The sequence below is a fragment of the Polyodon spathula genome, chromosome 1 (genome assembly GCF_017654505.1).
Source record: "Polyodon spathula isolate WHYD16114869_AA chromosome 1, ASM1765450v1, whole genome shotgun sequence".
Classification (NCBI taxonomy): domain Eukaryota; kingdom Metazoa; phylum Chordata; class Actinopteri; order Acipenseriformes; family Polyodontidae; genus Polyodon; species Polyodon spathula.
The window spans coordinates 17462510-17488192 of NC_054534.1; the positions used below are offsets into that span (position 1 = coordinate 17462510).

Below are 25683 nucleotides of genomic sequence, written 5' to 3' on the forward strand. Positions count from 1 at the left end.
TCATTAGAAAACTAAATGACAATTACATGACCTCATCATAGCAGTGTTGACAGGAACATAAGAGCGTTCCTCAGGTTCTTACCTCCTGACAAAATAGTTTTTGCTTTCACCAGACCAAAAATAAAGCCCACATATTCTGAAAACACCAAACTGTAGCAAAACTAGAATAATGAAAATGATCATTTAAGGGTCATATAAGTGCGGTGGATAAGAAGCTTAGACCAGAATCTTTCCGATAAGGTTGCCATATCTCCCAATTCATGAAACATTCTTTTGACAATGTAATAAAGTTATGTTTGGTAAGATGGCGAATCTTTGGACAATGCAATATCTTTTTATGACCAGAACCACACAAAATCAAGATGAGGTCTTATCTAGGTGTATTGTACAGTTTTAACATTACTGAGGAAGCGTTCCTCAGGTTCTTACCTCCTGACAAAATAGTTTTTGCTTTCACCAGACCAAAAATAAAGCCCACATATTCTGAAAACACCAAACTGTAGCAAAACTAGAATAATGAAAATGATCATTTAAGGGTCATATAAGTGCGGTGGATAAAAAGCTTAGACCAGAATCTTTCCGATAAGGTTGCCATATCTCCCAATTCATGAAACATTATGACAATGTAATAAAGTTATGTTTGGTAAGATGGCGAATCCTGGACAATGCATTAGCTGCTTATGCCAACCACAAAAATATACGCTTTTATTTATCGGTGTGTGTGTGTGTGTGTGTGTGTGTGTGTGTGTGTGTGTGTGTGTGGTGTGTGTATATATATATATATATATATATATATATATATATATATATATATATACAGTTTGAATGTGGGTTAAGATTGGGTTCGTTTTTAATAGGATTTTCGAAACAGCAAATCATGTGGTGTATAATTGTACAATAATGTATGCTTCTGCAGTATATTTAAGTGGCCCCAGATTTAAAAATGTTAACCAATCTTTTTTTTTTTCTTTCTGTGTACTCACAATTGTGTCATTTTCTTGAGTGGATGCAATGTACACTGTTGTTAAGTGTTAGTGTGCACTGGGTTTAGTACAGTATGTATTGAGCTATAATCTACTGTAAGCCCACACAATAGTGCTAAGAGTATCTAAAAGGGTAATTAATTAGAGGAGATCATTGTTTCATTTTACAGTATTTACAAGCAGAAAGATCAAGAGTCCAATTCCAAGTTGCAATATTTGCTGGTATACCAGAAAACTATTTTTTTTTTTTTTTTTTTAATAAATACAACTTTAAATATTAAAAAACAAAAACGTTTGCAGTTGAATAACAGTTTCATATGATCACATTAAACAACATTAAAACATACGGATAGCAGATATAAATTTCAATTCAGCCTATACCATCTCAATGAAATACAGTGTAAGAGCTCACTTGGATTAGCACAGTTTTACACACTAAATGCATAATTTCACAAGTGATATAGTAGAAACATAATTTGTTTCTTATTAGGGAGAAAGCAGTGGTGCAGAAAGAAGAGTTCTGTTTTGTGCTTCTACCTAAAGAGTCATTTTAGCTTTGTTTGAAAACAACTATTATGAAGAACAACAGCACACTCAGTAACCTAGGTTACAATTAACCAAAACTGTGTACTCTTTACAAGTTTGTAACTGGGCAAATTGCAGGGCAGCAATTGATATGTTCTGTAGTTGAACGCAGGCGAAGCCAAATGTCACAATGTCTAAATCATCTCACTTATCAAACTGTTAGACACAGTATACAATCTGAATTGAATTCTTAATTAAAAGCATCCTCAGACAAACTGCATTCTCTTTGGCAGTGAAATGAACATTATTTTCTTATATAATAATACAGTATATACAGTATACATCTGTGGCAAAGCGTAAGCCTTGCATAAATACAAATTTAAATATTAAAAAACAAAAACGTTTGCAGTTGAATAACAGTTTCATATGATCACATTAAACAACATTAAAACATACGGATAGCAGATATAAATTTCAATTCAGCCTATACCATCTCAATGAAATACAGTGTAAGAGTGCTCACTTGGATTAGCACAGTTTTACACACTAAATGCATAATTTCACAAGTGATATAGTAGAAACATAATTTGTTTCTTATTAGGGAGAAAGCAGTGGTGCAGAAAGAAGAGTTCTGTTTTGTGCTTCTACCTAAAGAGTCATTTTAGCTTTGTTTGAAAACAACTATTATGAAGAACAACAGCACACTCAGTAACCTAGGTTACAATTAACCAAAACTGTGTACTCTTTACAAGTTTGTAACTGGGCAAATTGCAGGGCAGCAATTGATATGTTCTGTAGTTGAACGCAGGCGAAGGCAAATGTCACAATGTCTAAATCATCTCACTTATCAAACTGTTAGACACAGTATACAATCTGAATTGAATTCTTAATTAAAAGCATCCTCAGACAAACTGCATTCTCTTTGGCAGTGAAATGAACATTATTTTCTTATATAATAATACAGTATATACAGTATACATCTTTTAGCATACATTGGCTTAAGTAATACACGTTCAGTTGTAAAAAATGATATTATTAGGTAAGCAATAACAAACATGTGAATACCCGGTAAGTGGTTTGTATTAGTACTACCCTTGCCTTCAAGTGTGTTATTGCACTTATAAAATGGCTTGTGATATACTGAACTCAAACTGGAATTTTCCTGATTTTAATTAAACGAGAGCCAAACCATTTGGTTGTGCTCTTTTAACTATTGTATAATATTTATTATAACTAGCCAGTAAAAATATTGTATTATGTTGTTGTATTTTTTATTGTAAGTCATCTTGGAAATGAGAGGTTTAATCACTGTGATAGGGGAGTGAACTTCCAAGTATGAATAAACTATCACTGTGTGATATGCTGGTTTTGTATCTGCTGCTTTTTTTTATCAGATGAAGGAATGAGATAGATAAAGTTATGTTAAGAATGTACTGTAATCCAATTCATCAGACCAGACATTCAATTATAAAATATTAAAAGAAAAACTTATGGGTAGCTTTTACTAAATACACATAAGCATTTATAACTTTTAGTCAGTGTTCTCATTAGTTTGAACAAAGATGACATCTATAGTATTCATAGTGCCTGCATGTATTTTTTTCACACACACAGCTACTTCACTAATGGGTAAATTATTTCTACCTTCTTCTGGTATTTACCCAAACAGCTCCCACTGAAAAAGGGGATTATGGGAAATACTACGATATAGTATAATACCAGCTCAGTGTCCAGGAAATTCTGATTTGACTGTCCCTTTAAGAAAAACATTGCCATTCTCTTACTATAATTAGGTTGTGGCAGAAATCAAAGATAAACAATACCACAAAAGTGTTTTGCTTTTTATGTACATTTTCATGAACAGTGGTGCATGTTTTACTACACTTTAAAGTGTTGTATCTATCAGTTCGCTTATAACATTTACCACATTAATGTTGCACTGTTATGTTGCAGTTTTCCTATTCTTTTTACATAGTTTTCCCCATTTACTATAGTCTCTTGTGGTTTTAAATATGCCTTAACGCCTATGAGGGCTTGTGGCAAAGTGGCTAGTGGAGGGGAACAGGTATAGCGGTGATGCGATGCAGGAGTGACAGGCAGACAACAGTTTCCAGTGAAAAGGTGCTTTTATTTATAATCCAGGTCTGGTGACCGTTAAATAATAAATCCCCGGCTATACACAACAATGTGTAAAGCACGGGGATAGCAATAATAGGGCACAGTCCCGAACAAAACGAACACACGGTCACCAGTCCTGGGTGAGTGCAGACGTGCTTGTGGTGGGTGAAGACACTGTATTTCGTGACGGTTCCGTGCAGTGGTGATCCGGATTGTGCTGACCCTGGTCGACAGCTCCGGACCGGTGAGTTAACTGTCTGGTGGTGCAAAACGCAGACAATTACAAAACAAACACAACACGTAATTCCTCTTTACAACGAGAGCTCCTCTCTCGCTCCTTCTCTCGCTCCTTCTCTCTCTGAACGTTTACCCAAACGAAGGAAAAGATCAGCTACCCTGGCCCCTATATGTAATCCTGCATGATATCTCCTTCTCTGCCTTGATTACTTGCAGCTGCGCGCTTCTTTCCAGGCTGACCCACTTCCCAGACCTGGAAACGAACTGTCAGGCCAGCCCTTCCAGATACTTCTCCTCTCGTTCTTTAGCGCCCTCACAGGTCGGGAGGAAGATTCATCACCAGAACTCATCTTTCCGTCACAGGGCTTTACAGTGCATATGTTTTACCATGCTTTTACTATACTTCATTGTACTTTACTATGCTTTTACTATGGTAAACGTTTCAAATGGTTCAAATAACAAAAGACAAATTATAATGTACCTAGAGCAAAGCACTACCTTGCCAAAACAGGTTCTGGGATTGAAAAATACAACTTAAATTTACAAACTGTCTTACACACCCCCTTTTTTCCTTATCACAAGCAATTCCATTTGACTACATTTCTGTCCAGGTTTTTGACATGAATGATGGGCTGATCTGTAAAATCCAGTGTTTGCACTCCTGCCTGCTCCAAAAGCCAGTTTATTGGCATGTGATCAAGCCTGTTCCTATCGAAATGAGCAAATTGAACTTCAGCACCTGTGTGGGAAATGTAACTCATTTTATCAACATGAAAGTAAACATAAATAATATATATCATAGAAAGTTAAAAAAAAAAATGATGTGACGAAACAAACAAACACAAAAATGATGTGACCCACTTTATAGATGGAAGACCTGGAAACTTATACTTCAAGTACATGTCAGGCCAGCCCTTCCAGATACTTCTCCTATTTCGTTCTTTAGCGTCACCCTCACAGGTCGGGAGGAAGATTCATCACCAAAATTGTGTTACATAGTTTCAATACAAAAAGAAGGTGTATAGGCATACCAGGTCCTATAACTGATTTGGGTCCCCTTGAAAATCAAATGCAGTGCTTTCATTGCTCGCCATATGCTTTTCACACTTCCAGTAAAAATATTTGATTTCACATGAAGACTATGACCTGCTAAAAACACACACAACATCCAAACTTTAAATGGAGACTGGAAACTGACATGACTTTTACTTGTGATGCTCTAACAAGAACGTTTCACGATTGGATTAGTTGGATATTTCAAATAGGTACAAAAGACAAATTATAATGTACCTAGAGCAAAGCACTACCTTGCCAAAACAGGTTCTGGGATTGAAAAATACAACTTAAATTTACAAACTGTCTTACACACCCCCTTTTTTCCTTATCACAAGCAATTCCATTTGACTACATTTCTGTCCAGGTTTTAGACATGAATGAATGGGCTGATCTGTAAAATCCAGTGTTTGCACTCCTGCCTGCTCCAAAAGCCAGTTTATTGGCATGTGATCAAGCCTGTTCCTATCGAAATGAGCAAATTGAACTTCAGCACCTGTGTGGGAAATGTAACTCATTTTATCAACATGAAAGTAAACATAAATAATATATATCATAGAAAGTTAAAAAAAAAAATGATGTGACGAAACAAACAAACACAAAAATGATGTGATGAAACACTAAATGAAATACCAACCACTGTGTTTCTTTGACTTTAAAATAATGTCTATGATTTAATTGTTTAAAGATAGAGTAAAATGTGTGATCATTATCTGCTGTATACTTCAAGTACACTTGATAATTTAACTGTGCTAACAATGTTTACTTATTTCAGATAATTTGCAAAGGACAATACGCTTTCCAATCAGACCCAAACAAATGCAATGTACAACAGTAATGACAATAAAACAGGGCTGCCCGAAAACTACAAAAAGGAAGAAAATACATTTTTTTCAAAACGTGACATACTAACGTTGTAGGCGGTGCAGTGATGCTTCTATAAATATAGATATGTATGCGTAGCAGGGCACCAGCCTACCCACAACGTTTCTGTTTTCTTGTGTGTATGTAATATATAACGATCTAAGGCCACAAAATATTTTATGAAATATATTTTAATATAATATATATATATATATATATATATATATATATATATATATATATATATATATATATATATATGTATTCCACTTGACAAAAGACCATGACCATAATGAAACGTAATATAACTCGTCGATTAAGGCCAAACAAAGAAACGACAAGGATGCGAAGACAGGTCTTTTTAAAGGAACAGTCCGATTACGTAAGTGATTAGTGGGTGGATTCTCGTTTTAGAAACACAACATAGTTTCCAAAGTAACCCGAAGTAAAAAATAAAAACAAGTTATGTTGCCAGACACACTTACAAATATACTTTAAATGCGTTGCATTGCGCATTTACTCGCCATATCCAGGAGTCTACTACACCGAGAAATAAAGGTGCTTACCCTAACCAAAACAATGATGGCTTCCTTTTCCTCATACAAAGATCTAAAAGAAAGTCGATTTCCCTGTCGATCAAAAACATTGCAGTATGAAACGTCAAAATCAACTGACGTGCATCGGTTTTCATGCGGATTTCTTCCGATCTGCTGTGTTACAGGAGGGGTTGTATCCACTATTTCCTTGGTAGAAACTTGCCTGAAATACCGTCCATGCAAACTATTTTGGGAGAGCAGCTTGAGCTCAGCCGTCACTTTGGCAAACTCGCAGCTGGCCACTCCCAAATGTGCCCAAACCTCTCCTCAGTCTCACAATGTAATGGAATCAGGAGCAGACTGTGAACATTAGTTTAGACTAAACATTTGAAAAACAAGACATTTTCATAAATTTGGCATGGCATTCGATCTACATGCTCGTCGCTGCAGCGCCACTGGAAAATGGAGATGTCTGTAAAATAGTTATTTATGCAGTGAATAAGAAATCTGTTACAGTGTTAAAAATACTGTAGCGAGCAAGGGAATTATTAGAGACACACCCAAAGGATCTTGGGTTTAATGCAGTTTATTAAGCAGGTAACGGCAGGTCAGCACCATCCACACTCCCCAACATAGACACAAACAGCCCTTCCCCACCCCAGTGAACTGCTAGCTGACGTCCACATATTACACAAATAAAACCGGAAGGGTAATAATAATTGCAGGGTAATGCATTTAACAATATTGGAACGTTACAATAACTAATAACGAAACACAACAATAATAATTCAGGTTTCCCCAACCACATTTCTCATTCCCAGCATCCTCTGCTAAATTAACCTAAGTGTAGAAAATGTCTCTGTGCGCGGCACTCCATAAGCCAACCGGTGACAACGGCGAATCAGTCCAGCCGTGCCCGTTACAATATTCTACAGTCAGTTACATTGTAAACAGCACAATATTCATTTTATTTGTAAAACGTTAAAACTGTTCTTATTATAATACATTTTTTTTATTGGCTAATATTTATTTATTTATTTTTCATGGAAGGCCGGCCTGTTATCTCTGTCAGTTGGGAAGCTAGGGACGCTTTCGTGGGAATTCTGGGAAAAAAATTAAATAGCGCAAAGGACGCTGCATGGGACTTAAGGGTTTGGGGAAAAACAAGGTTAACTAGTACTGTTATGTTGCTGTTTATAATTGTTATTCGTTATTGCATTTACTGTCCTGTCATTGCGTTATGTAAGCCAGATATTGTTAGTTCGGTTGTTGAGAGTATGTACAGTAGAAACACTTAATATTAGCATTATAGTGGAGAATTTTCTTATGTGCTATATATAATTAGAATGCGCAGCAATTCAATTAAGAAAGTTAATTTAGCAAATCTGGGGATAATAAGGATGTAGGGATATAGTTACTGCTGTTAAAATGTGCAAATCCAATACTAATTTATGTCAGCTGGCGTTCTGTATGAATCCCCAAAACTCAACTTTGTTGTAGTCCCTTGTCATTTACTGCAGCTTGTTGCTAGTGTTTGCAGGCTTTAAACCTCTACACACAGAGACACTTTTTATTGGTGGAACTACTGTTGACTGGCAGGAAATCTCTGCAATTAGGAACCAGAAGAGGAGGGCTCTAATATTGAGGGACGTGCACTTCTTACAATCGGCATTAGTATGGGGCAGGATTTCCCTTTCTGTGTATATTCCGGAACATTATCGTAAATATATGTGAGATATTGTATATATTCATAAATGTTGTGGATGCTACACTTTTTACAACTGTTCAGCGCTCATTTTTAAACGCGGATTATGAAAGCAGGAATTGGAGGTGACCAGGATTGTGTGAACTGGTGAGAGGACATTGCTGTGAGTAAGACTGAGCAGTTTAAATTTCTAGCCAATTTCACTCTCTCAGAGTTGATTTCTCTCCGGTTGCCCTTTTAAAACCAAACGGTACGATATGTGTTAGGAGCCTACCTGTGGATCCACACGTTAATAAATAGCATACATGCCATGTCGTACAAATCCTGTCTGCCTTTAGGGTCTTGTTAACTGCATATTATTTGTAGTATTATTAGAAAGAAGGCCCATAATGATTTTTATTTACAATAAACTAATTAACTTGTGTTCACATAAGCGCAGTTGTATATACTGTATTAATATTGTATTAAAAATCTTGGTTGATGTAGAGGCAATGGCCGTAGGCGACTAATTTGCAATTGGATGCATATTCCATAGCCAGCGTAGGTCAGTTAAGTTAGGCAGCCAGGTGAGATGGGTTATTCACTACGTTTTGTTATATGTTGTTAATATGTATTTACGAGAAAATATGTATTTATAGTTGAATACCCGTAGCAGATAAAGCTGTTAATTGCAATTTTATATTTAGATCTGGTGTTTCAAAATCATAATCCAGTGTATTTTTCGTTGGTGTTACTTGTTACTGTAGTTTATGTGACAATTTACGATAATATGTATTATAGTTGAATCTCCAATCTATAGATGAAAAAAAAAAACAAAAAAAATCCAAAATACCCGTACAGATAAAATGTTAACAAAACGGTTTCTAATTTTGGTTACAAATTTTATATTTTATCTGTCACGATACACCCAAAAAAAATCATAATCCGTATTTCCTCTCTAGATCGTCCCTTTTTGGTGATAATTATTACTTGTGACTATAAAGGGGGTTTTGACATAGTTAGGTGTTGGTATTTACTTGTTACTGTATATATATATAATATATATATATATATATATATATATATATATATAAACCGTTTGCAAAAATTCACTCCATCTATAGATTAAAAAAAAAAAAAAATCCAAATTACAAGGATGCTTTAAACATTAAAATTAATAGAAGGCCAAGATTAAACAATGTTTTGGAGCGTGCCACCATACCTACAACATCAGTTTTCAGTGCTATGTGATGTTTTTTTACAAGTAATTTTAACTCAGTAAATCGGTACACTATGGTTTATAAAGTTGGACCATATAAAATATATATATAATCTTAGAGAGATAGAGAGAAAACACTATTAATATATTTTACAGTGTTTGTTTAATGATATTTTCAAACTGTATGAGGTCAACAAATAAGGCATTCTGTTTCTAATGGACTGACAGCTGGGTGACATGGCAACTTGAAATACAGTGTACAATAGAAGTACAGTATTAGCCTCATGAGTGGTAGCCAATGAATACCGAGCAAGTAGTCACTGAACATAATGTGACAATAATTGCAAAATTTGGTTATTAAATGGACTGCATTCTAAATAAGGTTTAAAACAACCTATTGCGATTAATAAGTTTCGTGGTGCAGATCAATAAATGAAAATGCATATATTTCAAAACCACAGCAATATCACATGGAGTTCCTAAAGATTAATTTAATATCAGCATATCTTGTTTATTTAAATATTTCACAGAGACACCCTGAGTCATCTATATGGGCCATCTTCTTTCCAAAAATGGTAAGCGTGTGAAGAAGAGAAAAAGGAAACTGCAGAGGAACTGCTTCCTGCACGGGCCGTGCATGTTGTGCTTCATCGTCCACAGCAACGCCAACAGCAGTGACGAGAACCAGCTTGAGAGTGCTTCCAAGCTCGCTGAGAGGTACGCCACTCTCAGTACACCGGAGGACTGTGCCAAGTTTCTCCTGTCTCCAAAGGAACTCTGGGAAGAACAGGGCAAAAGTCTGCTTTCCAGTGTCCCTGCCAAGTTCATTGGGCCTCAGCTCTTCAGAACTGTCTCCACTGAGTACTCTGAGATGGTATGTAAGAGGAAGTGTGGAGGGGTACAGAAGTGCACGCCTTGCAAGCAGCCGCGCTGTACCTTTCAGGAGGTGACCGAGAATGGGGTGGTCAGTGACCCAGCAGCCCAGTGCCACATCCATCTGTGCAGCTTGCCCTCGTCTTCCTCCTCCTCCACAGAGTGCTCCAGTGTGGGGCTGCAGGTGGACTTGGGGGAGAGCAGCACCACCACTAACCAAGGCTCCTCCGAGAGCAGTGAACTTGCACCTCACAAGAACCTGCCAGAATTAAAAGTGTTTGAGACTGATGTGTCCAGTGTTAACCTCCTACCTTCTTCAATCCTGCTAAAGGTGAGGCCTTTTGTTTACTTGTTTTCTATATTGAACATACCCCATCACCATGAACTTTTGTAGGAGTAAAAAAACGTAGATGCTGAAAGGTATTTTACCAAAACCATATTTCTGATGTTTGCAGCACTTGAGGTAGATCAATTGTGGGTTTGAAACTGCTTTTTAGTTTCTTTATTTGAGATGATCGTCACTTACCCTGAAGCATCAGTACTGGATCTTTGTGTAAATGGGGTGAACCATGTCAGAACGACTCAATTGCGAATACCCTCATTGAAAAAAATTGAAAAAGAATGCTATGGTGGGTGAAATTTGCCATCTGTAACTTTAAATAATGTCTATGGCTAATTGCCAATTAATGAGTAACTTTTGGATTGATTGGTGTCCTTTTATATGTGATAAAGCTGTGTTTTGTATTTGACAATCGCAGTAATACCTGATGAAGACACACTGTGTGTTGAAATGCGTTGTGTTTTTCATGTTTTGTTTTAATAAATAATAAAAAGGTTTGTAAAACAAAATGTAAGAGGAATCTGCAAATAATTTAACATTAATAAAGTAACTGTCAAACTAAATTAATGCAGCACCCCTACACACGTTACAAAGTGCAGCAGCGATATTCAAGACATGCACATTATTTAACAGAATGGTGAAGCAACTCACCAGAATGGGAAACACCAAATTGCTCAGCAACTTGTGTCTGATTCAGGTTTTTTCAAGAGCAAAGAAACAATTTCCAAGTTTATGTAACAAGAGAAACAGCAGCGCATTGTGCCGTTTGTTTACATGCCATTTTGTAGCGATGCGGTGCACTCGTGGAAATCAGATTACAAAACAATTCAATGATGTGACAGCGGTTCTGGAAAGATTTAAGAAGTAAAACAGAAGTTAAGTGAGGCAGGAGCTTTACCGGCAGCTGAAATATTGAAAATGATGGTAGGAAGCAAAATACTTGCCTTTTTTTTTTTAATTATTGGAAAGGTTTCAAGAAACATTGATAATGGCGATAGGAATGGAAACATTTTAAATACCTTTTTTTTTTTAAACAATTATTTGTATTCATTTTGCAATTTTTATTCAACCTGGCTCACTACTGCAGTGAGTACAGTCAGCCGTCCACTTTTTTTTCACTCTGCGAGCCTGCTGTGCAGCCACATCCAGAACTTACAGTGTTGGAGGACCACGCAGTTCTGAATTATGTGCAGGCGCCTGGCCAGCCACAGGAGTCACTGGTGTGTGGTGCACCAAGAACTCCCCAGTTGACCTGACCCCTACCCCTCTGGGGAAGTGCTTGGCCAATTGTTCACTGCCCCCTGGGAACTCCCCTGGTAGTGACATAGCTTGGATTCCAAAATCCAAGGTTTCGTAAATATGTACTGTAATAATGTTTAAAAAAAAAAAAAAAAAAAAAAATCAATTCAAGATCAGAACTTCAGTCTCTGTTAAAATGTTTATGCATCTGAAACTGAATTCAGTCAGACCATCTTTATTGTTACAGGACCAGGCTTGTCTAGATGTAAGCAAAGGAGGCGCTGAAGGTCATATGATCATTTCAGTGATATACAGATGCAGTGCTGAGAATAATTGTGGATTGTGGATTTATGACCCTGCATCAGAGCAATTGGAATTACAGTATGTTGAAAAATATGACTTGAGACACAGATAACACAGCCTGTGGTGGGGTGCCCCAAATAATAAACAGAAATCAGAAAACTCAGAAAGTAAATGTCTTAGTCTCTTAAGCACAAACACAATTACAAAACTCACTGCACTCATGCTGGTTAGCAGGCAATTGAAATATGACACTGCCTGTCTCCTCACACACAAGCTGCAGTTCGAGCAAGCTGTGACGTAGCTAGTCGCTTGCTCACACGCACACGCCCACATACATTCACAGAGTAAATCTGAGATAATGCAGACGACCTTAGAATATATCACATTAAGCTTATTAATGGTAAATAGATTAAGTATATGGCAAGTTTATTCTTAAAGAAATTCTTCATACAACTATATTAGGTAGATTACTTATAGTTACTTAATGAAGTTATTTCACATGCAGTGTGTGCCAATTCAATAATTAACAGTTGAATTCTATGTGAATGTTGTACAATTAATTAATTTAGTTCCGTGAAAGGAAAATGCCACTGGAATTATACTCAACGGTTCCTTGAAGCTTAGACTCCTCTTAGCAATGAAGTCTTCAGTCCCATGTTGGATCAAACTGAGCAACAAAGCTTTCAGTTCTCGATAGAATCAACAAACAGCTGCAACAAAGTCTTCAGTCCTCGGTATATGATCCACGACAGTGCCCATCCACTCTGTCCTCTTCACTGAATCTTTAGCTACGCTGGTAGCAGGGCACAGTCTCTTTTGGATACTGTGGTTTTAGGTGTACAGCAGACCCAGACTGGTTTGACTGATAACACATATTTACGGCATTCCTCCAGCTGGGCCTCAGTCTCATGGCTTGTGGTTGTTGACTTGCTTGCAGCTTGCTTCTTCGTCTTGGGTTCGTTTTCAGGCAGAGTCCCATCTTGGTACCTTTTTTAGATAGAGTCCCGGAGTTGCAGCTTTGGTGAGCAGTGGGACAGCACCTTTTTTAGTATTCGATGTGGAGCACAAAATGTTCAGTTTTCCTTGGATATATATAGCCTTTTTCACTCTGCTAAATAGACACTTTCATGAGATTATTTGTACATCTTGTCTTTTTTTAAACTCACAGTCCTTTGATGTTTTAATGTCCTTTTCCACTGGGACATCGCTAGTTTATGTCTTCCTTGCATCAAAACGATTGTTGTTGCACATGTGAACTATCTGGACATAATTCAACTGTTCGCTCAGTCTAATCCAGTTCAGATGCCTGTCCTCTAATCAGAAGGTCACATAGTTCAGTATGTCTGCAAGCCAAAGGACACAGCAGTTTCATTAATGAATCCAGTTACATTTCTAATACATGTTCATGTATGTTCATATTCAGGGAATATGTCCAACACTGTACTTGTTTGTTTGGCCTTGATTTGTTTGTCTATTTACTTTGGTCAACGTGCCGTTTTGTTTTGTGAAAGTCTTTGGTCTTGTTTAAATCATTTATTTATTAAAAAGCGAAAACAGTGCGTTTCATACTACAGTCTGTTGTGTTGATCTCCATTAATTTCCTGGCGTGACGTCACAACCCGTTTAATCTTGTTTAAATCAGTTTATTTATTAAAAAGCGCAAGCAGTGCCTTTCACTGACCTCGCAGTCCTGTGTGTTGTGGATTTCCTTCCTAATCTGACGTCACCATGGATCTATCAGTGATACTCGGTGTCCTGAAGTGGGAAACAGGCCAGGCCAGGGATACTGTGGGTGCAGTTTATTTTTTCTTTTCTTTTTATCAGTGTTTTCTTTAAAAAATGAATAAAATAAGAATGGAAGACGAGTTGGAGTCAGGCCAGTTATGGGACTGGATAAAGGAAAATCCTGGGCTGGAGGACCAGTCCATGCCGATGGTGATTGATGCCCTATGTTAGAGGGATGAGGACCTCACCCAAGGTCACTAAATGAGGTTGTGCCGTTGGTCCTCTGCTACCTAGAGGCAAGCATGAAGAGAACAACAGCCCAGGTACCAGTGTCCCCAGTGAGAGAGCCACACCAGTCCCCCGCGACCAGGGGAGAGCCAAATCAGCCCCCAGTGATAAAGGGAGACTATCTGCTGCTCTCGCCTTCACCGCCAGGGGGACACTGCTTGCCGCTCCAGCCTTCACCGCTAGAGAGAGACTACCTGCAGCTCCCACCTCCATCGCCATGGGAGGACTACCTGCAGCCCCCACCTCCACCACCACGGGAGGACTACCTGCAGCTCCCACCTCCACCGCCACGAGAGGACTACCTGCAGCTCCCACCTCCACGGGAGGACTACCTGCAAGTCCCACCTCCACCGCCACGGGAGGACTACCTGCAGCTCCCACCTCCACCGCCACGGGAGGACTACCTGCAAGTCCCACCTCCACCGCCACGGGAGGACTACCTGCAAGTCCCACCTCCACCGCCACGGGAGGACTACCTGCAAGTCCCACCTCCACCACCACGGGAGGACTACCTGCAAGTCCCACCTCCACCGCCACGGGAGGACTACCTGCAAGTCCCACCTCCACCGCCACGGGAGGACTACCTGCAAGTCCCACCTCCACCGCCACGGGAGGACTACCTGCAGCTCCCACCTCCACCGCCACGGGAGGACTACCTGCAACTCCCACCTCCACCGCCACGGGAGGACTACCTGCAGCTCCCACCTCCACCGCCACGGGAGGACTACCTGCAGCTCCCACCTCCACCGCCACGGGAGGACTACCTGCAAGTCCCACCTCCACCGCCACGGGAGGACTACCTGCAGCTCCCACCTCCACCGCCACGGGAGGACTACCTGCAGCTCCCACCTCCACCGCCACGGGAGGACTACCTGCAAGTCCCACCTCCACCGCCACGGGAGGACTACCTGCAAGTCCCACCTCCACCGCCACGGGAGGACTACCTGCAAGTCTCACCTCCACCGCCACGGGAGGACTACCTGCAAGTCCCACCTCCACCGCCACGGGAGGACTACCTGCAAGTCTCACCTCCACCGCCACGGGAGGACTACCTGCAGCTCCCACCTCCACCGCCACGGGAGGACTACCTGCAGCTCCCACCTCCACCGCCACGGGAGGACTACCTGCAGCTCCCACCTCCACCGCCACGGGAGGACTACCTGCAGCTCCCACCTCCACCGCCACGGGAGGACTACCTGCAAGTCCCACCTCCACCGCCACGGGAGGACTACCTGCAGCTCCCACCTCCACCGCCACGAGAGGACTACCTGCAGCTCCCACCTCCACCGCCACGGGAAGACTACCTGCAAGTCCCACCTCCACCGACTGGGGCTGCCAAGCGTGCAATGCCTAGGGCTGCCAAGTCAGCATTGCCGGGGGAAGCCTGCTTGCCATCGCCTGGGCTTGCCTGTGCGCTATTGCCCGGAGATGCCTGCCCTGGAGGTCGTTTGCTGCTGACCTCCGGGGATTTTCTGGGGCTGTAGGAGTCAGCCTGGGAGCTCTCAGCTGGAAAGCTGCTGGCATTGCCACCAGCAGCCGATCAGTGGCAGGAGTGTGCCACCTCACTGTCAGCATTGCCGCACATGGGCCCCTTAAAGTCTCAGTTCTTGGCCCAGGACTTTGAGTGGGACTTTTGGGATTTTAAGGGGGGGAGGGGGGGATGGGCTGGGCTGCCCTGCCCTGCCCTGCCCTGCCCTGCCCCTGTGCATATTTTTATGTTTTGTGTTGTATATGGTGTGTTAATGTTGGTGTATATGTATTTGTGCACAGGATATAATGTGGGGCCATGTAGCACGAGTGTTGTTGAAATGTATGTTTGTATTTAAGCACAGGGATTGCACCACTAGTTCACATGCAGATGTACCGAGATTCCAATTGAATGATTGATTAGCAATCGAGTCTCGTTACAGCTGCATAAGAGATGCAGTGTTTCACTCACTCAGGGTTTGGGTGTACAGTGTGGAGGTACGTGATATAGGAGAAATAATTAAAATCTAAAGAAAGCAATTGCTACTGGTGTTAAACCACCTCAGCATGGTACTTGTTTGTTTGGATTTGTTTTGTTTGTCTGTTTACTTTGGCCAACATGCCATTTTGTTTCGTGAAAGTCTTTGGTCTTGTTTAAATAATTTATTTATTAAAAAGCGCAAGCAGTGCGTTTCATACCACAGTCTGTTGTTGTGTTGATCTCCATTCAATTCCTGGCCTGACGTCACCACCCGTCCTGGTCATACTGCCTCAAAATCCTGCATAAGTATTGCATAATAAAAATGAAATCTCTCTTTCTTGCATGCGTGAAGCTATTTGACATCTGAAAGCAGTATCACTTTTTTAAAATTAGATCTTCACATTTCTCTTGTTCTCCTCCATGCAATACTTTCAAAAACAGGAAATCGCAAACTAATCAATATGCCCACACCCATTCTACCTGTTGTAGCTCACCAAACGTTAAGAAAATTGAAGTCTAATATGAATTTAACAGCCACGCTAATGGAGCCTTTTGATTAAGATGATTGACTGTTTTCAGCTGGCAATGTTTGCATGACAAGTGCTATAAAACCTGATACTGCATCTGAATGTATAAACTTCTTTATACAAGTGTTAACAGGTCTATGGTAGCACCAAATAACTTTTTTAATACTGCTGAGTGAATATTTTTGTTTACCAGATCAGATTTTTTTGTAAAAGTCTTGTATCCATTCAATCAAAAGAATTGAATTGCATTATTTAAAACGATAGTGTGCACTAAGCAGACACGGAGCTTAATTTAACAAAAAATAGAATTAACTGCAGTACTCTATGAATATTCATGGTGTGTCCTCAAAATCACTGCAGACCTAAACAGATACACTGTCTAGATGGTGCACATTGAAGACACATGGCTGATTAATTAAGGTTCCTCTATCGTTTACTGATATTGAAAAAACATCTGTTCTATTACTGGCTGGCAAGAACAAGCGCCATCTAGTTAATATGTATTTAATTACTGGTTTTCCTATATAGCATACTATATAATATTTCTCAAAAATCTATGAAAAACAAATAAACATCAGGTTTTGCTGTTAATCATATGTGCTTTACATATCTTTTCACTTTTCTCTTAGATATTTGCTCATCTATCCGTGAAGGAACGCTGTCTTTCTGCATCATTAGTTTGCAAGTACTGGTGTGATCTGTGTTTAGATTTTCAGTTCTGGAAGCAGATCGACCTCAGTGGTCGACAGCAGGTATGTTTGTTTATTTACAAGAGGTGTGTGTGCAGAGGAGGGCAGGGGCTAAATAATATAATTGAGGACCTTTTTACTTTCTAGATTCACTTTAGTGTGCAGTTTATGATAGGGATCAGTCTTTGTAACTGAGGTTGTGTGCTACTTTATTGCTTGGCTCAAAATGTTCTTTAAATGTTAACTGCAAGATCGGGGTACTGTATGCCCTGGTGTAGTGTTTCTTCATTTTAGTGTGGAGTAAAAAAAGGTTTGTCAGCAAAACTTGCAATCATACCCACTTTGATCTATCTTTCAGCAACTTACAACTTCCCAGAATACATCATTATTGGGGCCAATGATGGGTGGCACTAGAGATCCTCCCTGCTAAACCTTTTTGTATTTTTGGCTTTGGGGTTGATTTTGATCTACCTATACCACTCCGGGATAAACAACAACTGTAGTTGTTCTAGCATCTCCTGGATTGCGCTGATCATTTATTTTAGGGTTAATCTCAGATAGTGGTTTATGCAGTCAAGTGTGGTTTCCCCAGTGCTGTACAAATCTATCAGTGGTTGATCAGATCACTCCTTTGATTGTGTATTGTAGTAATAGACACTGTATTATGCTTTTAGAAAGGTTTAAGTGTGTCCTTACAGAGCATGTCTTGTTTTTTTTTTTTTTTTGTAGGTCACAGATGATCTTCTTGTAAAGATTGCCGCCAGGAGGCAGAATGTGACTGAAATTAACATCTCTGATTGCCGCAACGTTTTAGATGATGGGGTGCGCTCCCTGGCATCCCAGTGCCCGGGTCTTCTTAAATACACGGCGTACCGATGCAAACAGCTTAGTGACCTCTCTCTCCTTGTCATATCCACTCACTGTCCCCTTCTGCAAAAGGTGCACGTGGGGAACCAGGATAAACTCACTGACGAAGCCCTCAAACAGGTCTCTAGTTTGAAATTCACTTAAAGTGACTGTACTGTAGGCAGATTTGTAAATAAATTCCTTTCCAGTAGATTCTTTGTAGTTCAGTGTGCCCATGTTTCATGACTCTGGTCAAATATTCCTTAAAACTTACTTCAAAAGCCTGTTTTGCTTTAGTAAGCCTCAACTGGTTTTAAAAGTGTGATTCTATACCAGTTGATCCAGTCCAGGACCAGATCAAACAAGGCTCTAAATGATTTAACTTCATCAAAATCACTTACTGCGACATATTTAATGAAAAATTATTTTATTTTTAGAGTGACCTATTTGCACATCATGGTAGCCTTGTGGCTGTTCATTTTAAGGGGTGTGAAAACCACAGGGCTTAACCTACTCTGAACTGATCACACTTATCACAGCATAAATAAATGGCACTAATAGCAAATGCTATTTTTTGGCTTCACTGTGTGGTTTATAGTAGACATTACATGGCTTGAATATACATTGTGCCTGCATTTAAAATGCATCAATATGCTGTTTTAATTTCAAATGGAACAATCACTCATATGATGTTTACATTGTTGCATTAAACTAAGACTAACAGACAGTGAGTGTGCCTTTATCACCATAGTAATTGTTTCTTAGACCGTTTCCTAATTTATAAAATGTGGGTTGACATTTTCATGTAATGGTGCTGCTTCTACTGTCTAAGGCCTTTAGGGATGTCTTTACAATCTGTTCTAATCAAAGAGTAATTTTATTTAGTGTAAGTGCATTGTGTGACACGCAAAAAAGATGAACCGTACTTTGTAAAAAAAAAAAAAAAAAAAACTGTAATTTCTGCAATGTGTTTGTTTCCTTAAACATCTTATTTTTATTTTTTTTTTTTTTTTTTTTTTTTTTTTTATGTATAGTTGGGAGAACACTGTTCTGAACTGAAAGATGTCCACTTTGGTCAATGCTACAAGATAACTGATGAAAGCATGGTGGTGCTAGCAAAGGGCTGTCCAAAGCTGCAAAGAATCTACATGCAAGAAAACAAACTGGTATGATATTTGTGACCTAAATAATTGTGTGCACATTACATTTATTTCGCAGTAATAGTAACACAAGGACTGTTTTACTAGTGCATGTTTTCAACCAGACGATTTTATACACAGTGCTCCGTGCATGCATCATTGACAACATATTTTCTGTGACTACTCTCTTCAGAGTATATTACACATTCAATACTGATAATTTAGGAAGGTAAGTAACAAAGTTGAGCAGCTATATATGAAGGTCATTGTAAGAATTATCAACAGGAATATTGTCATTTAGTAGTTCTGTGCAGTACAGCTGAGTTTCCTGAGTTGTTATATCTCTTTGTACTGTAGATGGAGCCAAACACACAGGGAGTGACCGTGTTTGATTCTTTCAGTAATTGATGGCAGTGGTGCAAAATACATTCTCTTTCCATATTTCTTTGGGTACTAATCTGACCTTTTTTGTCGATACGCCTTTTAATATGACTCGCTGACTGAAGGCATTACATCTTGACTGACAGTCTCGTTGCACTCATGCACTTCTCTCTTGTGCAAGCAATGACACAAGGTGAGGAGAACAATGATATTTTTTGGGTATTGGCGGTTTGAAAAAAAAAATTAAATGCAAAGTGATGCTCAGGAGAACCAAACTCATTTATTTATTTATTTTTTTTAAAATCGTGTTCTTTGGAAATGGTCAGTCTGTGCTGTATAATGCATTTTGTGTTTGACCTTCCATAGCTTAAAACAAACCATGGTCAAAGTAAAATGACAAAAAAACCCTGTGTTCTTTCTTAGGAAACCTGTGTTTATCTAAATGTCTACTTTTCTTATCCAGATACAGGGAATACTGTATTCTGTTTACTTGTGTGGGGAGGGGGGTATTTAGGGTTAAGAAAACAAAAATATTTTCCACGTTTTTTTTTTTTAAGGGGATTTTAATTAATATAATGGATCCCACAAACACCATACTTAGTATAAAAATCTATGAAGATGACAAACCTAAGAAAGTAATGGACTAGGACTGTTTTAGATTTAAGGTGAATACGCAACCTGGCATTGCTTTGCACCACTGTATATAAGGTTCCGATATCCTGTAATTACTAAGTCAGGTGTCAGTACAAAGATATAGCACCTCCTCACAGATATCCTGAACCAACCTGCTGTCCAATTTCTACATCATTACATCACTGATAACCAGGGGAATTGCTGGAGGTTATCAAACCACTATTAACAACTAGATTGTTTAGTGGAAACAGTCCAACATTCCATATTTCTTTAACCTCACCTACAAATAAGTGGATGACATAAGGTAAAAAAAAAAAAAAAAAAAAAAAGTGTATATTGATGTTATCTTTTTAAAGCAGTCTAACATACTGACAGTATTTAGTGTTTGTTGCTATGTGTTTACAGTGCATAAAATAGTTCAATAACTTCAAAGTGTTCAATTAGAATTCACAGGTAAAGCTAAAATAAACAACATCAAGATTTTGGCTAGTGCCTGCTGCTGTGTACTGATAGATACAATTTATATATAAATATTAAATACTGTTACAGTTTTACAGTACCTTAAATATACTGTATTCAAGTGTTGTTTTTTTTTTTTTTTTTTTTTAAGGGAGGATAATTACTTTTTCTGTCTGTCTTACAAATAGGAATGCACCTATGATTATTGTCTGGAGTGGCTTCAGCAGTGAATATATACTGTGCTGTATATGGAGTCCTGCTGTGTATAGTCAAGGAAGAAAGCAATTATAGGCAAACGTATCTTCTTTTTATTCCAAGTTACCATTTTAAATAAAAAGGAGCTGTGGGGGTTTGTAAGCGTAGCGTGGTTTATTACAGACCTGTAGAAAGGCAAAGAGACTTGACAAGCCAGGTACAGCAGATGTGAGTTCATTGCTGCTGGGTCTTGCAATTCTGTTCTCTGCTGAAAAGACAATTTAGTGTCTGTGTTTATTCAGCACAGTTCAATAGGCAACTGTGCTGATTACTTGCCAGTTAAGCTTTAGAAAGTAATCCGTGGCCACAGCAGACTTTCTGAAAATACTGTCTGACCAGAAACATTTGACACTACACAAAAGGGGTCAGCCTGTAAGAAGTAAAAATGTTTGGGTTTTCTTTGGGCCCCTTTTCTGTTATATCTTTAAAAGGGTCACTCTTTTTCTCTCTATGTCTTTTTATGGTGATTTTTTTAGAGCTGTATTTTGTCCGTTTATTGATTTTTTAGAAGGCTCCAGAACTTAGAGATTTCTTGTGGATATGACTGAAGAGTGTGCAAGGGGGACATCCACTGGTGTTCAGTGTCATGTATAACCAGCATATTGACATTCCAGAACGATGCAGTTCAGTGAGTCTAGCAATGTAGTATCCAGGGAAGAGAGCCAGGTTGTTGAAGAGATCACATTACTTCTTTATAGGAATTGTAACTGCTTCCAGATTCAAAGGCATGGAAGCTTATTTTTGTTTTGTATTGCAATAACTTGGGCTATTTTATTTTACTTTGAAATCTTATCAAACAGTTTACTAAAAAATCACAAACCCTAAAACTTAAAGATAAATTCAGTAATAATTTTGGATACACATTTGATTTCTTTTGTGGAGTAAAAAAAGAGATTTCTGTTAACTCTTGAATCCACTGGTCCTTACGGAGTATGATACTTCATAGCTAACAGCTATAAAAGTTGTGGTCACCAGAGTAAGATCAGTTTTCCAAGAGCATTTTAGGTCTGTTTACAGTTGCATTTAACAGAAGAATGTGCTATTTCAGGTCTTTTTCAAAGAAAATATTTCCTTAGTAGGCTTTGGTAATTGTTTCAATGCATGGGATATGGTTGTAGTGTTACACCTTTAGTTAATTGAGAGTAGATTAATCGCTCAATAAGCAATTACCCTTTTTAATTAGAAATTTAGAGGAAGATTAAAACACTGATTTCCCTTACAAAAAACAGAGCAATTTCTGAATTATTTAAAATGAGTCTGTTCTTAAAATGTCTACTTTCCTTGAGCATATAATTTAGAACTGTGATATAGGCTAATACATTTCAGTATCATTAGTATTAAATCAATCCATATAATATTATCCTGAAGGATATGGTATAGTTAGAATGAACTCTTATAGGAAATTCCCCAGTAACAAATATGTATGATTACCATATGGGTTTCTTAGGGGAAAAAACTAAACAAAAAAAACCTGCTGTAGTTTATTTTCTTTTGTATGTGGAAGGCTGGTGTGATCTTATTAACCAGAAAACTAGTAAAAAGCACACACCTGATTTTTTTTTTTAGATAGATGGGCTTCAGTGACTTACAGAAAAATAATTCCATCTAGGGTTTATGCGACGTCATAAACTACGAGAGCATTGGGTCGAGTAGTTTATAAACTGTCACAGAAACCCGAGAAGGAATTATTTTCCTTTAACTCACTGAAGCCTCTCTCATTTTTTTTTATAATACATGGATATTAGTATCTGTAATAAAAAAAGACAATAAACGGGTGTTAAGGTTCAAATTGCCAGTGAATTAAATGAATAATAATAACGTACATCAAGTCAATATTAAAGAATCTTAACTATAATTATTTTTGATAATTCAGGAATGGTGATTTAACCTGGGTAGATTGAACTGAAAAAGGTAACATATTTTTAAGGAAAATATGTTTCAATGGGGCATGTTTTAATTTTTTTTTCACTGCCTGAAGATTATTTGTGTTGCTCGTTTGTTTGGTGCTCCCATTAGTGGAGGGTGATTGTAAATCTTCACAGAGCCAGATTTGTTAAAAGTGCGTAAAAACACAAATTGTGGGTGTTGTCGAGTGATTTGAAAACGAGACATTTTCAATACTCCCATTGCATAACAGTTTGATCCATTCCTGGTTTTACTATGGGTTTAACAAGGCAGACCTGAGAGTTTTACCTATACATTGGGGCAACTCAAGTTTCAAACCTGGAATGGGTGAAACTGCTATGTAATAGGTTTTATGTAAGAGTTATTTCCATCCCAGAAAATGTTTATGTCTAAAAGTATTGACCTATGTTTACAATGCAGAATGCAAATTAATCCAGTAATTCATCTATGGTGTTGCCATTGTACTGATATAACTTTTGTTATTTTTTTTAATGTTTGCTGCCTTTTGTCAAAAAAAACATCAGCAAAGAAACAACAAAAAAAGTTTGCTTCCAGACTCCCTGTGCTTATCACCAGTATTTCAAATATAAACTTTTTTCAGCCCAAACCTTTTCAACTTCAGTGCTTCGATTACACATGCTACACAGTGACTTCAGTGTGAAACATGCTGTTTGTTTGAAGTGCATCACAAATGTAAGTTTAAACAAGTTCCAGTTTTGTTGCATAGTGCTTCCTAAATTGCTGACATGTCTGCTTAAAGCAATGTAGTAGAACGTGGGAATGTTTTCATTTGTGAATCTGGGGAAATTCATTAAAAAAAAATCTTATTAGCACATATTTTAATTAGGCTGAATGTGTAATGTAAATGAAACTGTTGGAGACCTAAAATAGATTAACTGTGTCCTCAATTTGAGTAGCTAATTGCAGTGCTATTCCAGGTATATATTTCTGTGCATGGGGACAGTTAAATAAAGATTATTATTATTATTATTATTATTATTATATTATTATTATTATTATTATTATTATTATTTTTATAAGCTTAAATTCAGTGGGATAGGAGGCTGTTTTGTTTGTAACAAGACATTTTTCCAAACAGGATGCTTGTTTATTGGGGCAGTGAAAAAGATTTGAAAACAAATCAGAGGCTAACACTTTTTCGAATGGGTCATAATATTACATTTAACACATTCAAAGGAGGGATAACCAAGGCATTAAAATCAATGTTCTTAACTGTTCTTCACATCAGCAACATGACTGCCCTTCCATGTTATTTTTCATATACAGTACTTATTCATCTTTTAAATTGGTCTGGGGGAATTTATAAGAAGCCATGCTTAGCACCATTATACAAAATATTTTGAAACTATGAGAGAAAAAAAAAAAAAAAAGTTTTCTGAATGTATTATAAAGGAGTGCGTCTGTATGGAATGTGCATTGAGTTATACCTGTCAACAGTATGTTTTAAATAAAGATGGTAAATTTCAATCTCTAATTTAAAAAACAGTCATTAACTGTAGTCGCTTGGGTTCCCTATTCAAATCCATCTTGATCTTGCTCTAATCTATAGAAAAATTGCCCCTACCGTGTGCCAGGCACTTTCATTTGCCATGAGCAACATATTACTGGTCAAGAGCTTGCTTCAGCTCATGGTTGTTTAGTCTGAGCTGGTATTACTTTAAAATAAAATTACATGTAAAATGAACCAAAACGGAATAGAGTTAAAGGAAAGGTCGTGCTTGATGTTTGGTTTTGTAACTGAATACTTTAATTTCAGTAAATCTTGCTGTAAAAGAGGGCCTAATTACCTGAAAAATGATCTTGTAATGTTTTAAAATCTTTTGTTAGTTCAATAAGATTCTGTGTTCTGACATCAGGATTATGCTTTTATTGTGATGACAGATATCTTGCAGATGGTAAAAGGGATGTTTTTTTTTTTTTTTTTTTAATCTTAAATGTCACTTTGAGTTTAAAGAGACAAAACACAGCAGGACCTTTTATCTACAACAAAGGTTAAACACAGAATACCTGTGCCAAACAAATACTTTTTTTTTTTTTTTAAGTAGATGTGAAGCAACCTTAAATTGTTAGTAGATTTATTCCAGCTGTGCTTTCGACATAAGGTCATCGGGGGTCTTTGTTTGAAACCCAGTGAATCCCTCCAAGTTTGAAATATTTAACAGGCTCCCTACAAAGTCCTTCTCAGTCCTACCCAGTAGGGTGCAGCTAAACGCACAACAAAAGATTCTGTATGCGCTGGGAATTATTACTCTGTGATGTCTGTGTAGAGGTTGGGGTTTAATGAGAAAATGTAATTTCCAGGCGTTGACCCGGAAGTCCATAATGACAGGAAGAGGTTTGACTCCTGAACTTTCTATACAGAGTAGATGAGGCATGTGTGAGACAGGAGAGGGCACTGTTGCACTGTCTAAAGGAGCCGTTTCATCTTCTGGTCTTTTGAAATAGAATATGAACTGTTTGTTTTATGTAGAAGCTGAATATTTAGGCTAGTATTTGCAGTGAAATCAGTCTTACACTTTTTAATGCTCGAACTCGCTGGTTTCTACTGATGAACACTTCTCTTCGACCAATTCAAATTGCTGACCAAGTTAAGAACAGAATTTCAAGTCCCAGAATATGGTAGTCATGCCATTTCAAGGAACAAGTATCATGGAAAAACATTTGAAAATCAAAACTATACATATTTGCTTTAATGTGTTGCCATGGAAACATACTGACTCATGTTGGATGGTATTGGTTTAATATCATGTAAAAATGGGGATGCAGTATTAAGACTTTGGGTAGTTCATAAAAAACGCTCAGTGGTAGACTATGAGGGAATAGTAAAAGAGAAGCAGAATTAAATGGCTTGACAAATGTTTTGACATGAAGCCTTCCTAAATTCTTGGAGTAT

At 38.1% G+C, this 25683-nt stretch overlaps 1 protein-coding gene across 3 annotated transcripts in view; it reads left to right on the forward strand.

Annotated features, from left to right (window-relative positions):
* The first annotated feature begins 7973 nt into the window (after nucleotides 1-7973).
* The window catches only part of LOC121315017 (F-box/LRR-repeat protein 17-like), a 272761-nt gene continuing 255051 nt past the window's right edge, over nucleotides 7974-25683 (forward strand). For 2 of the 3 annotated variants that reach the window (XM_041248866.1, XM_041248884.1), the window contains exons 1-5: nucleotides 7974-8184; nucleotides 9750-10423; nucleotides 17092-17214; nucleotides 17881-18138; nucleotides 19032-19163. In XM_041248866.1, coding sequence (XP_041104800.1) covers nucleotides 9770-10423; nucleotides 17092-17214; nucleotides 17881-18138; nucleotides 19032-19163 — 1167 coding nt within the window. In that variant the 5' untranslated portion in view covers nucleotides 7974-8184; nucleotides 9750-9769. The remainder of the gene's footprint in view (nucleotides 8185-9749; nucleotides 10424-17091; nucleotides 17215-17880; nucleotides 18139-19031; nucleotides 19164-25683) is intronic. The other variant, XM_041248875.1, reaches the window with a different exon arrangement.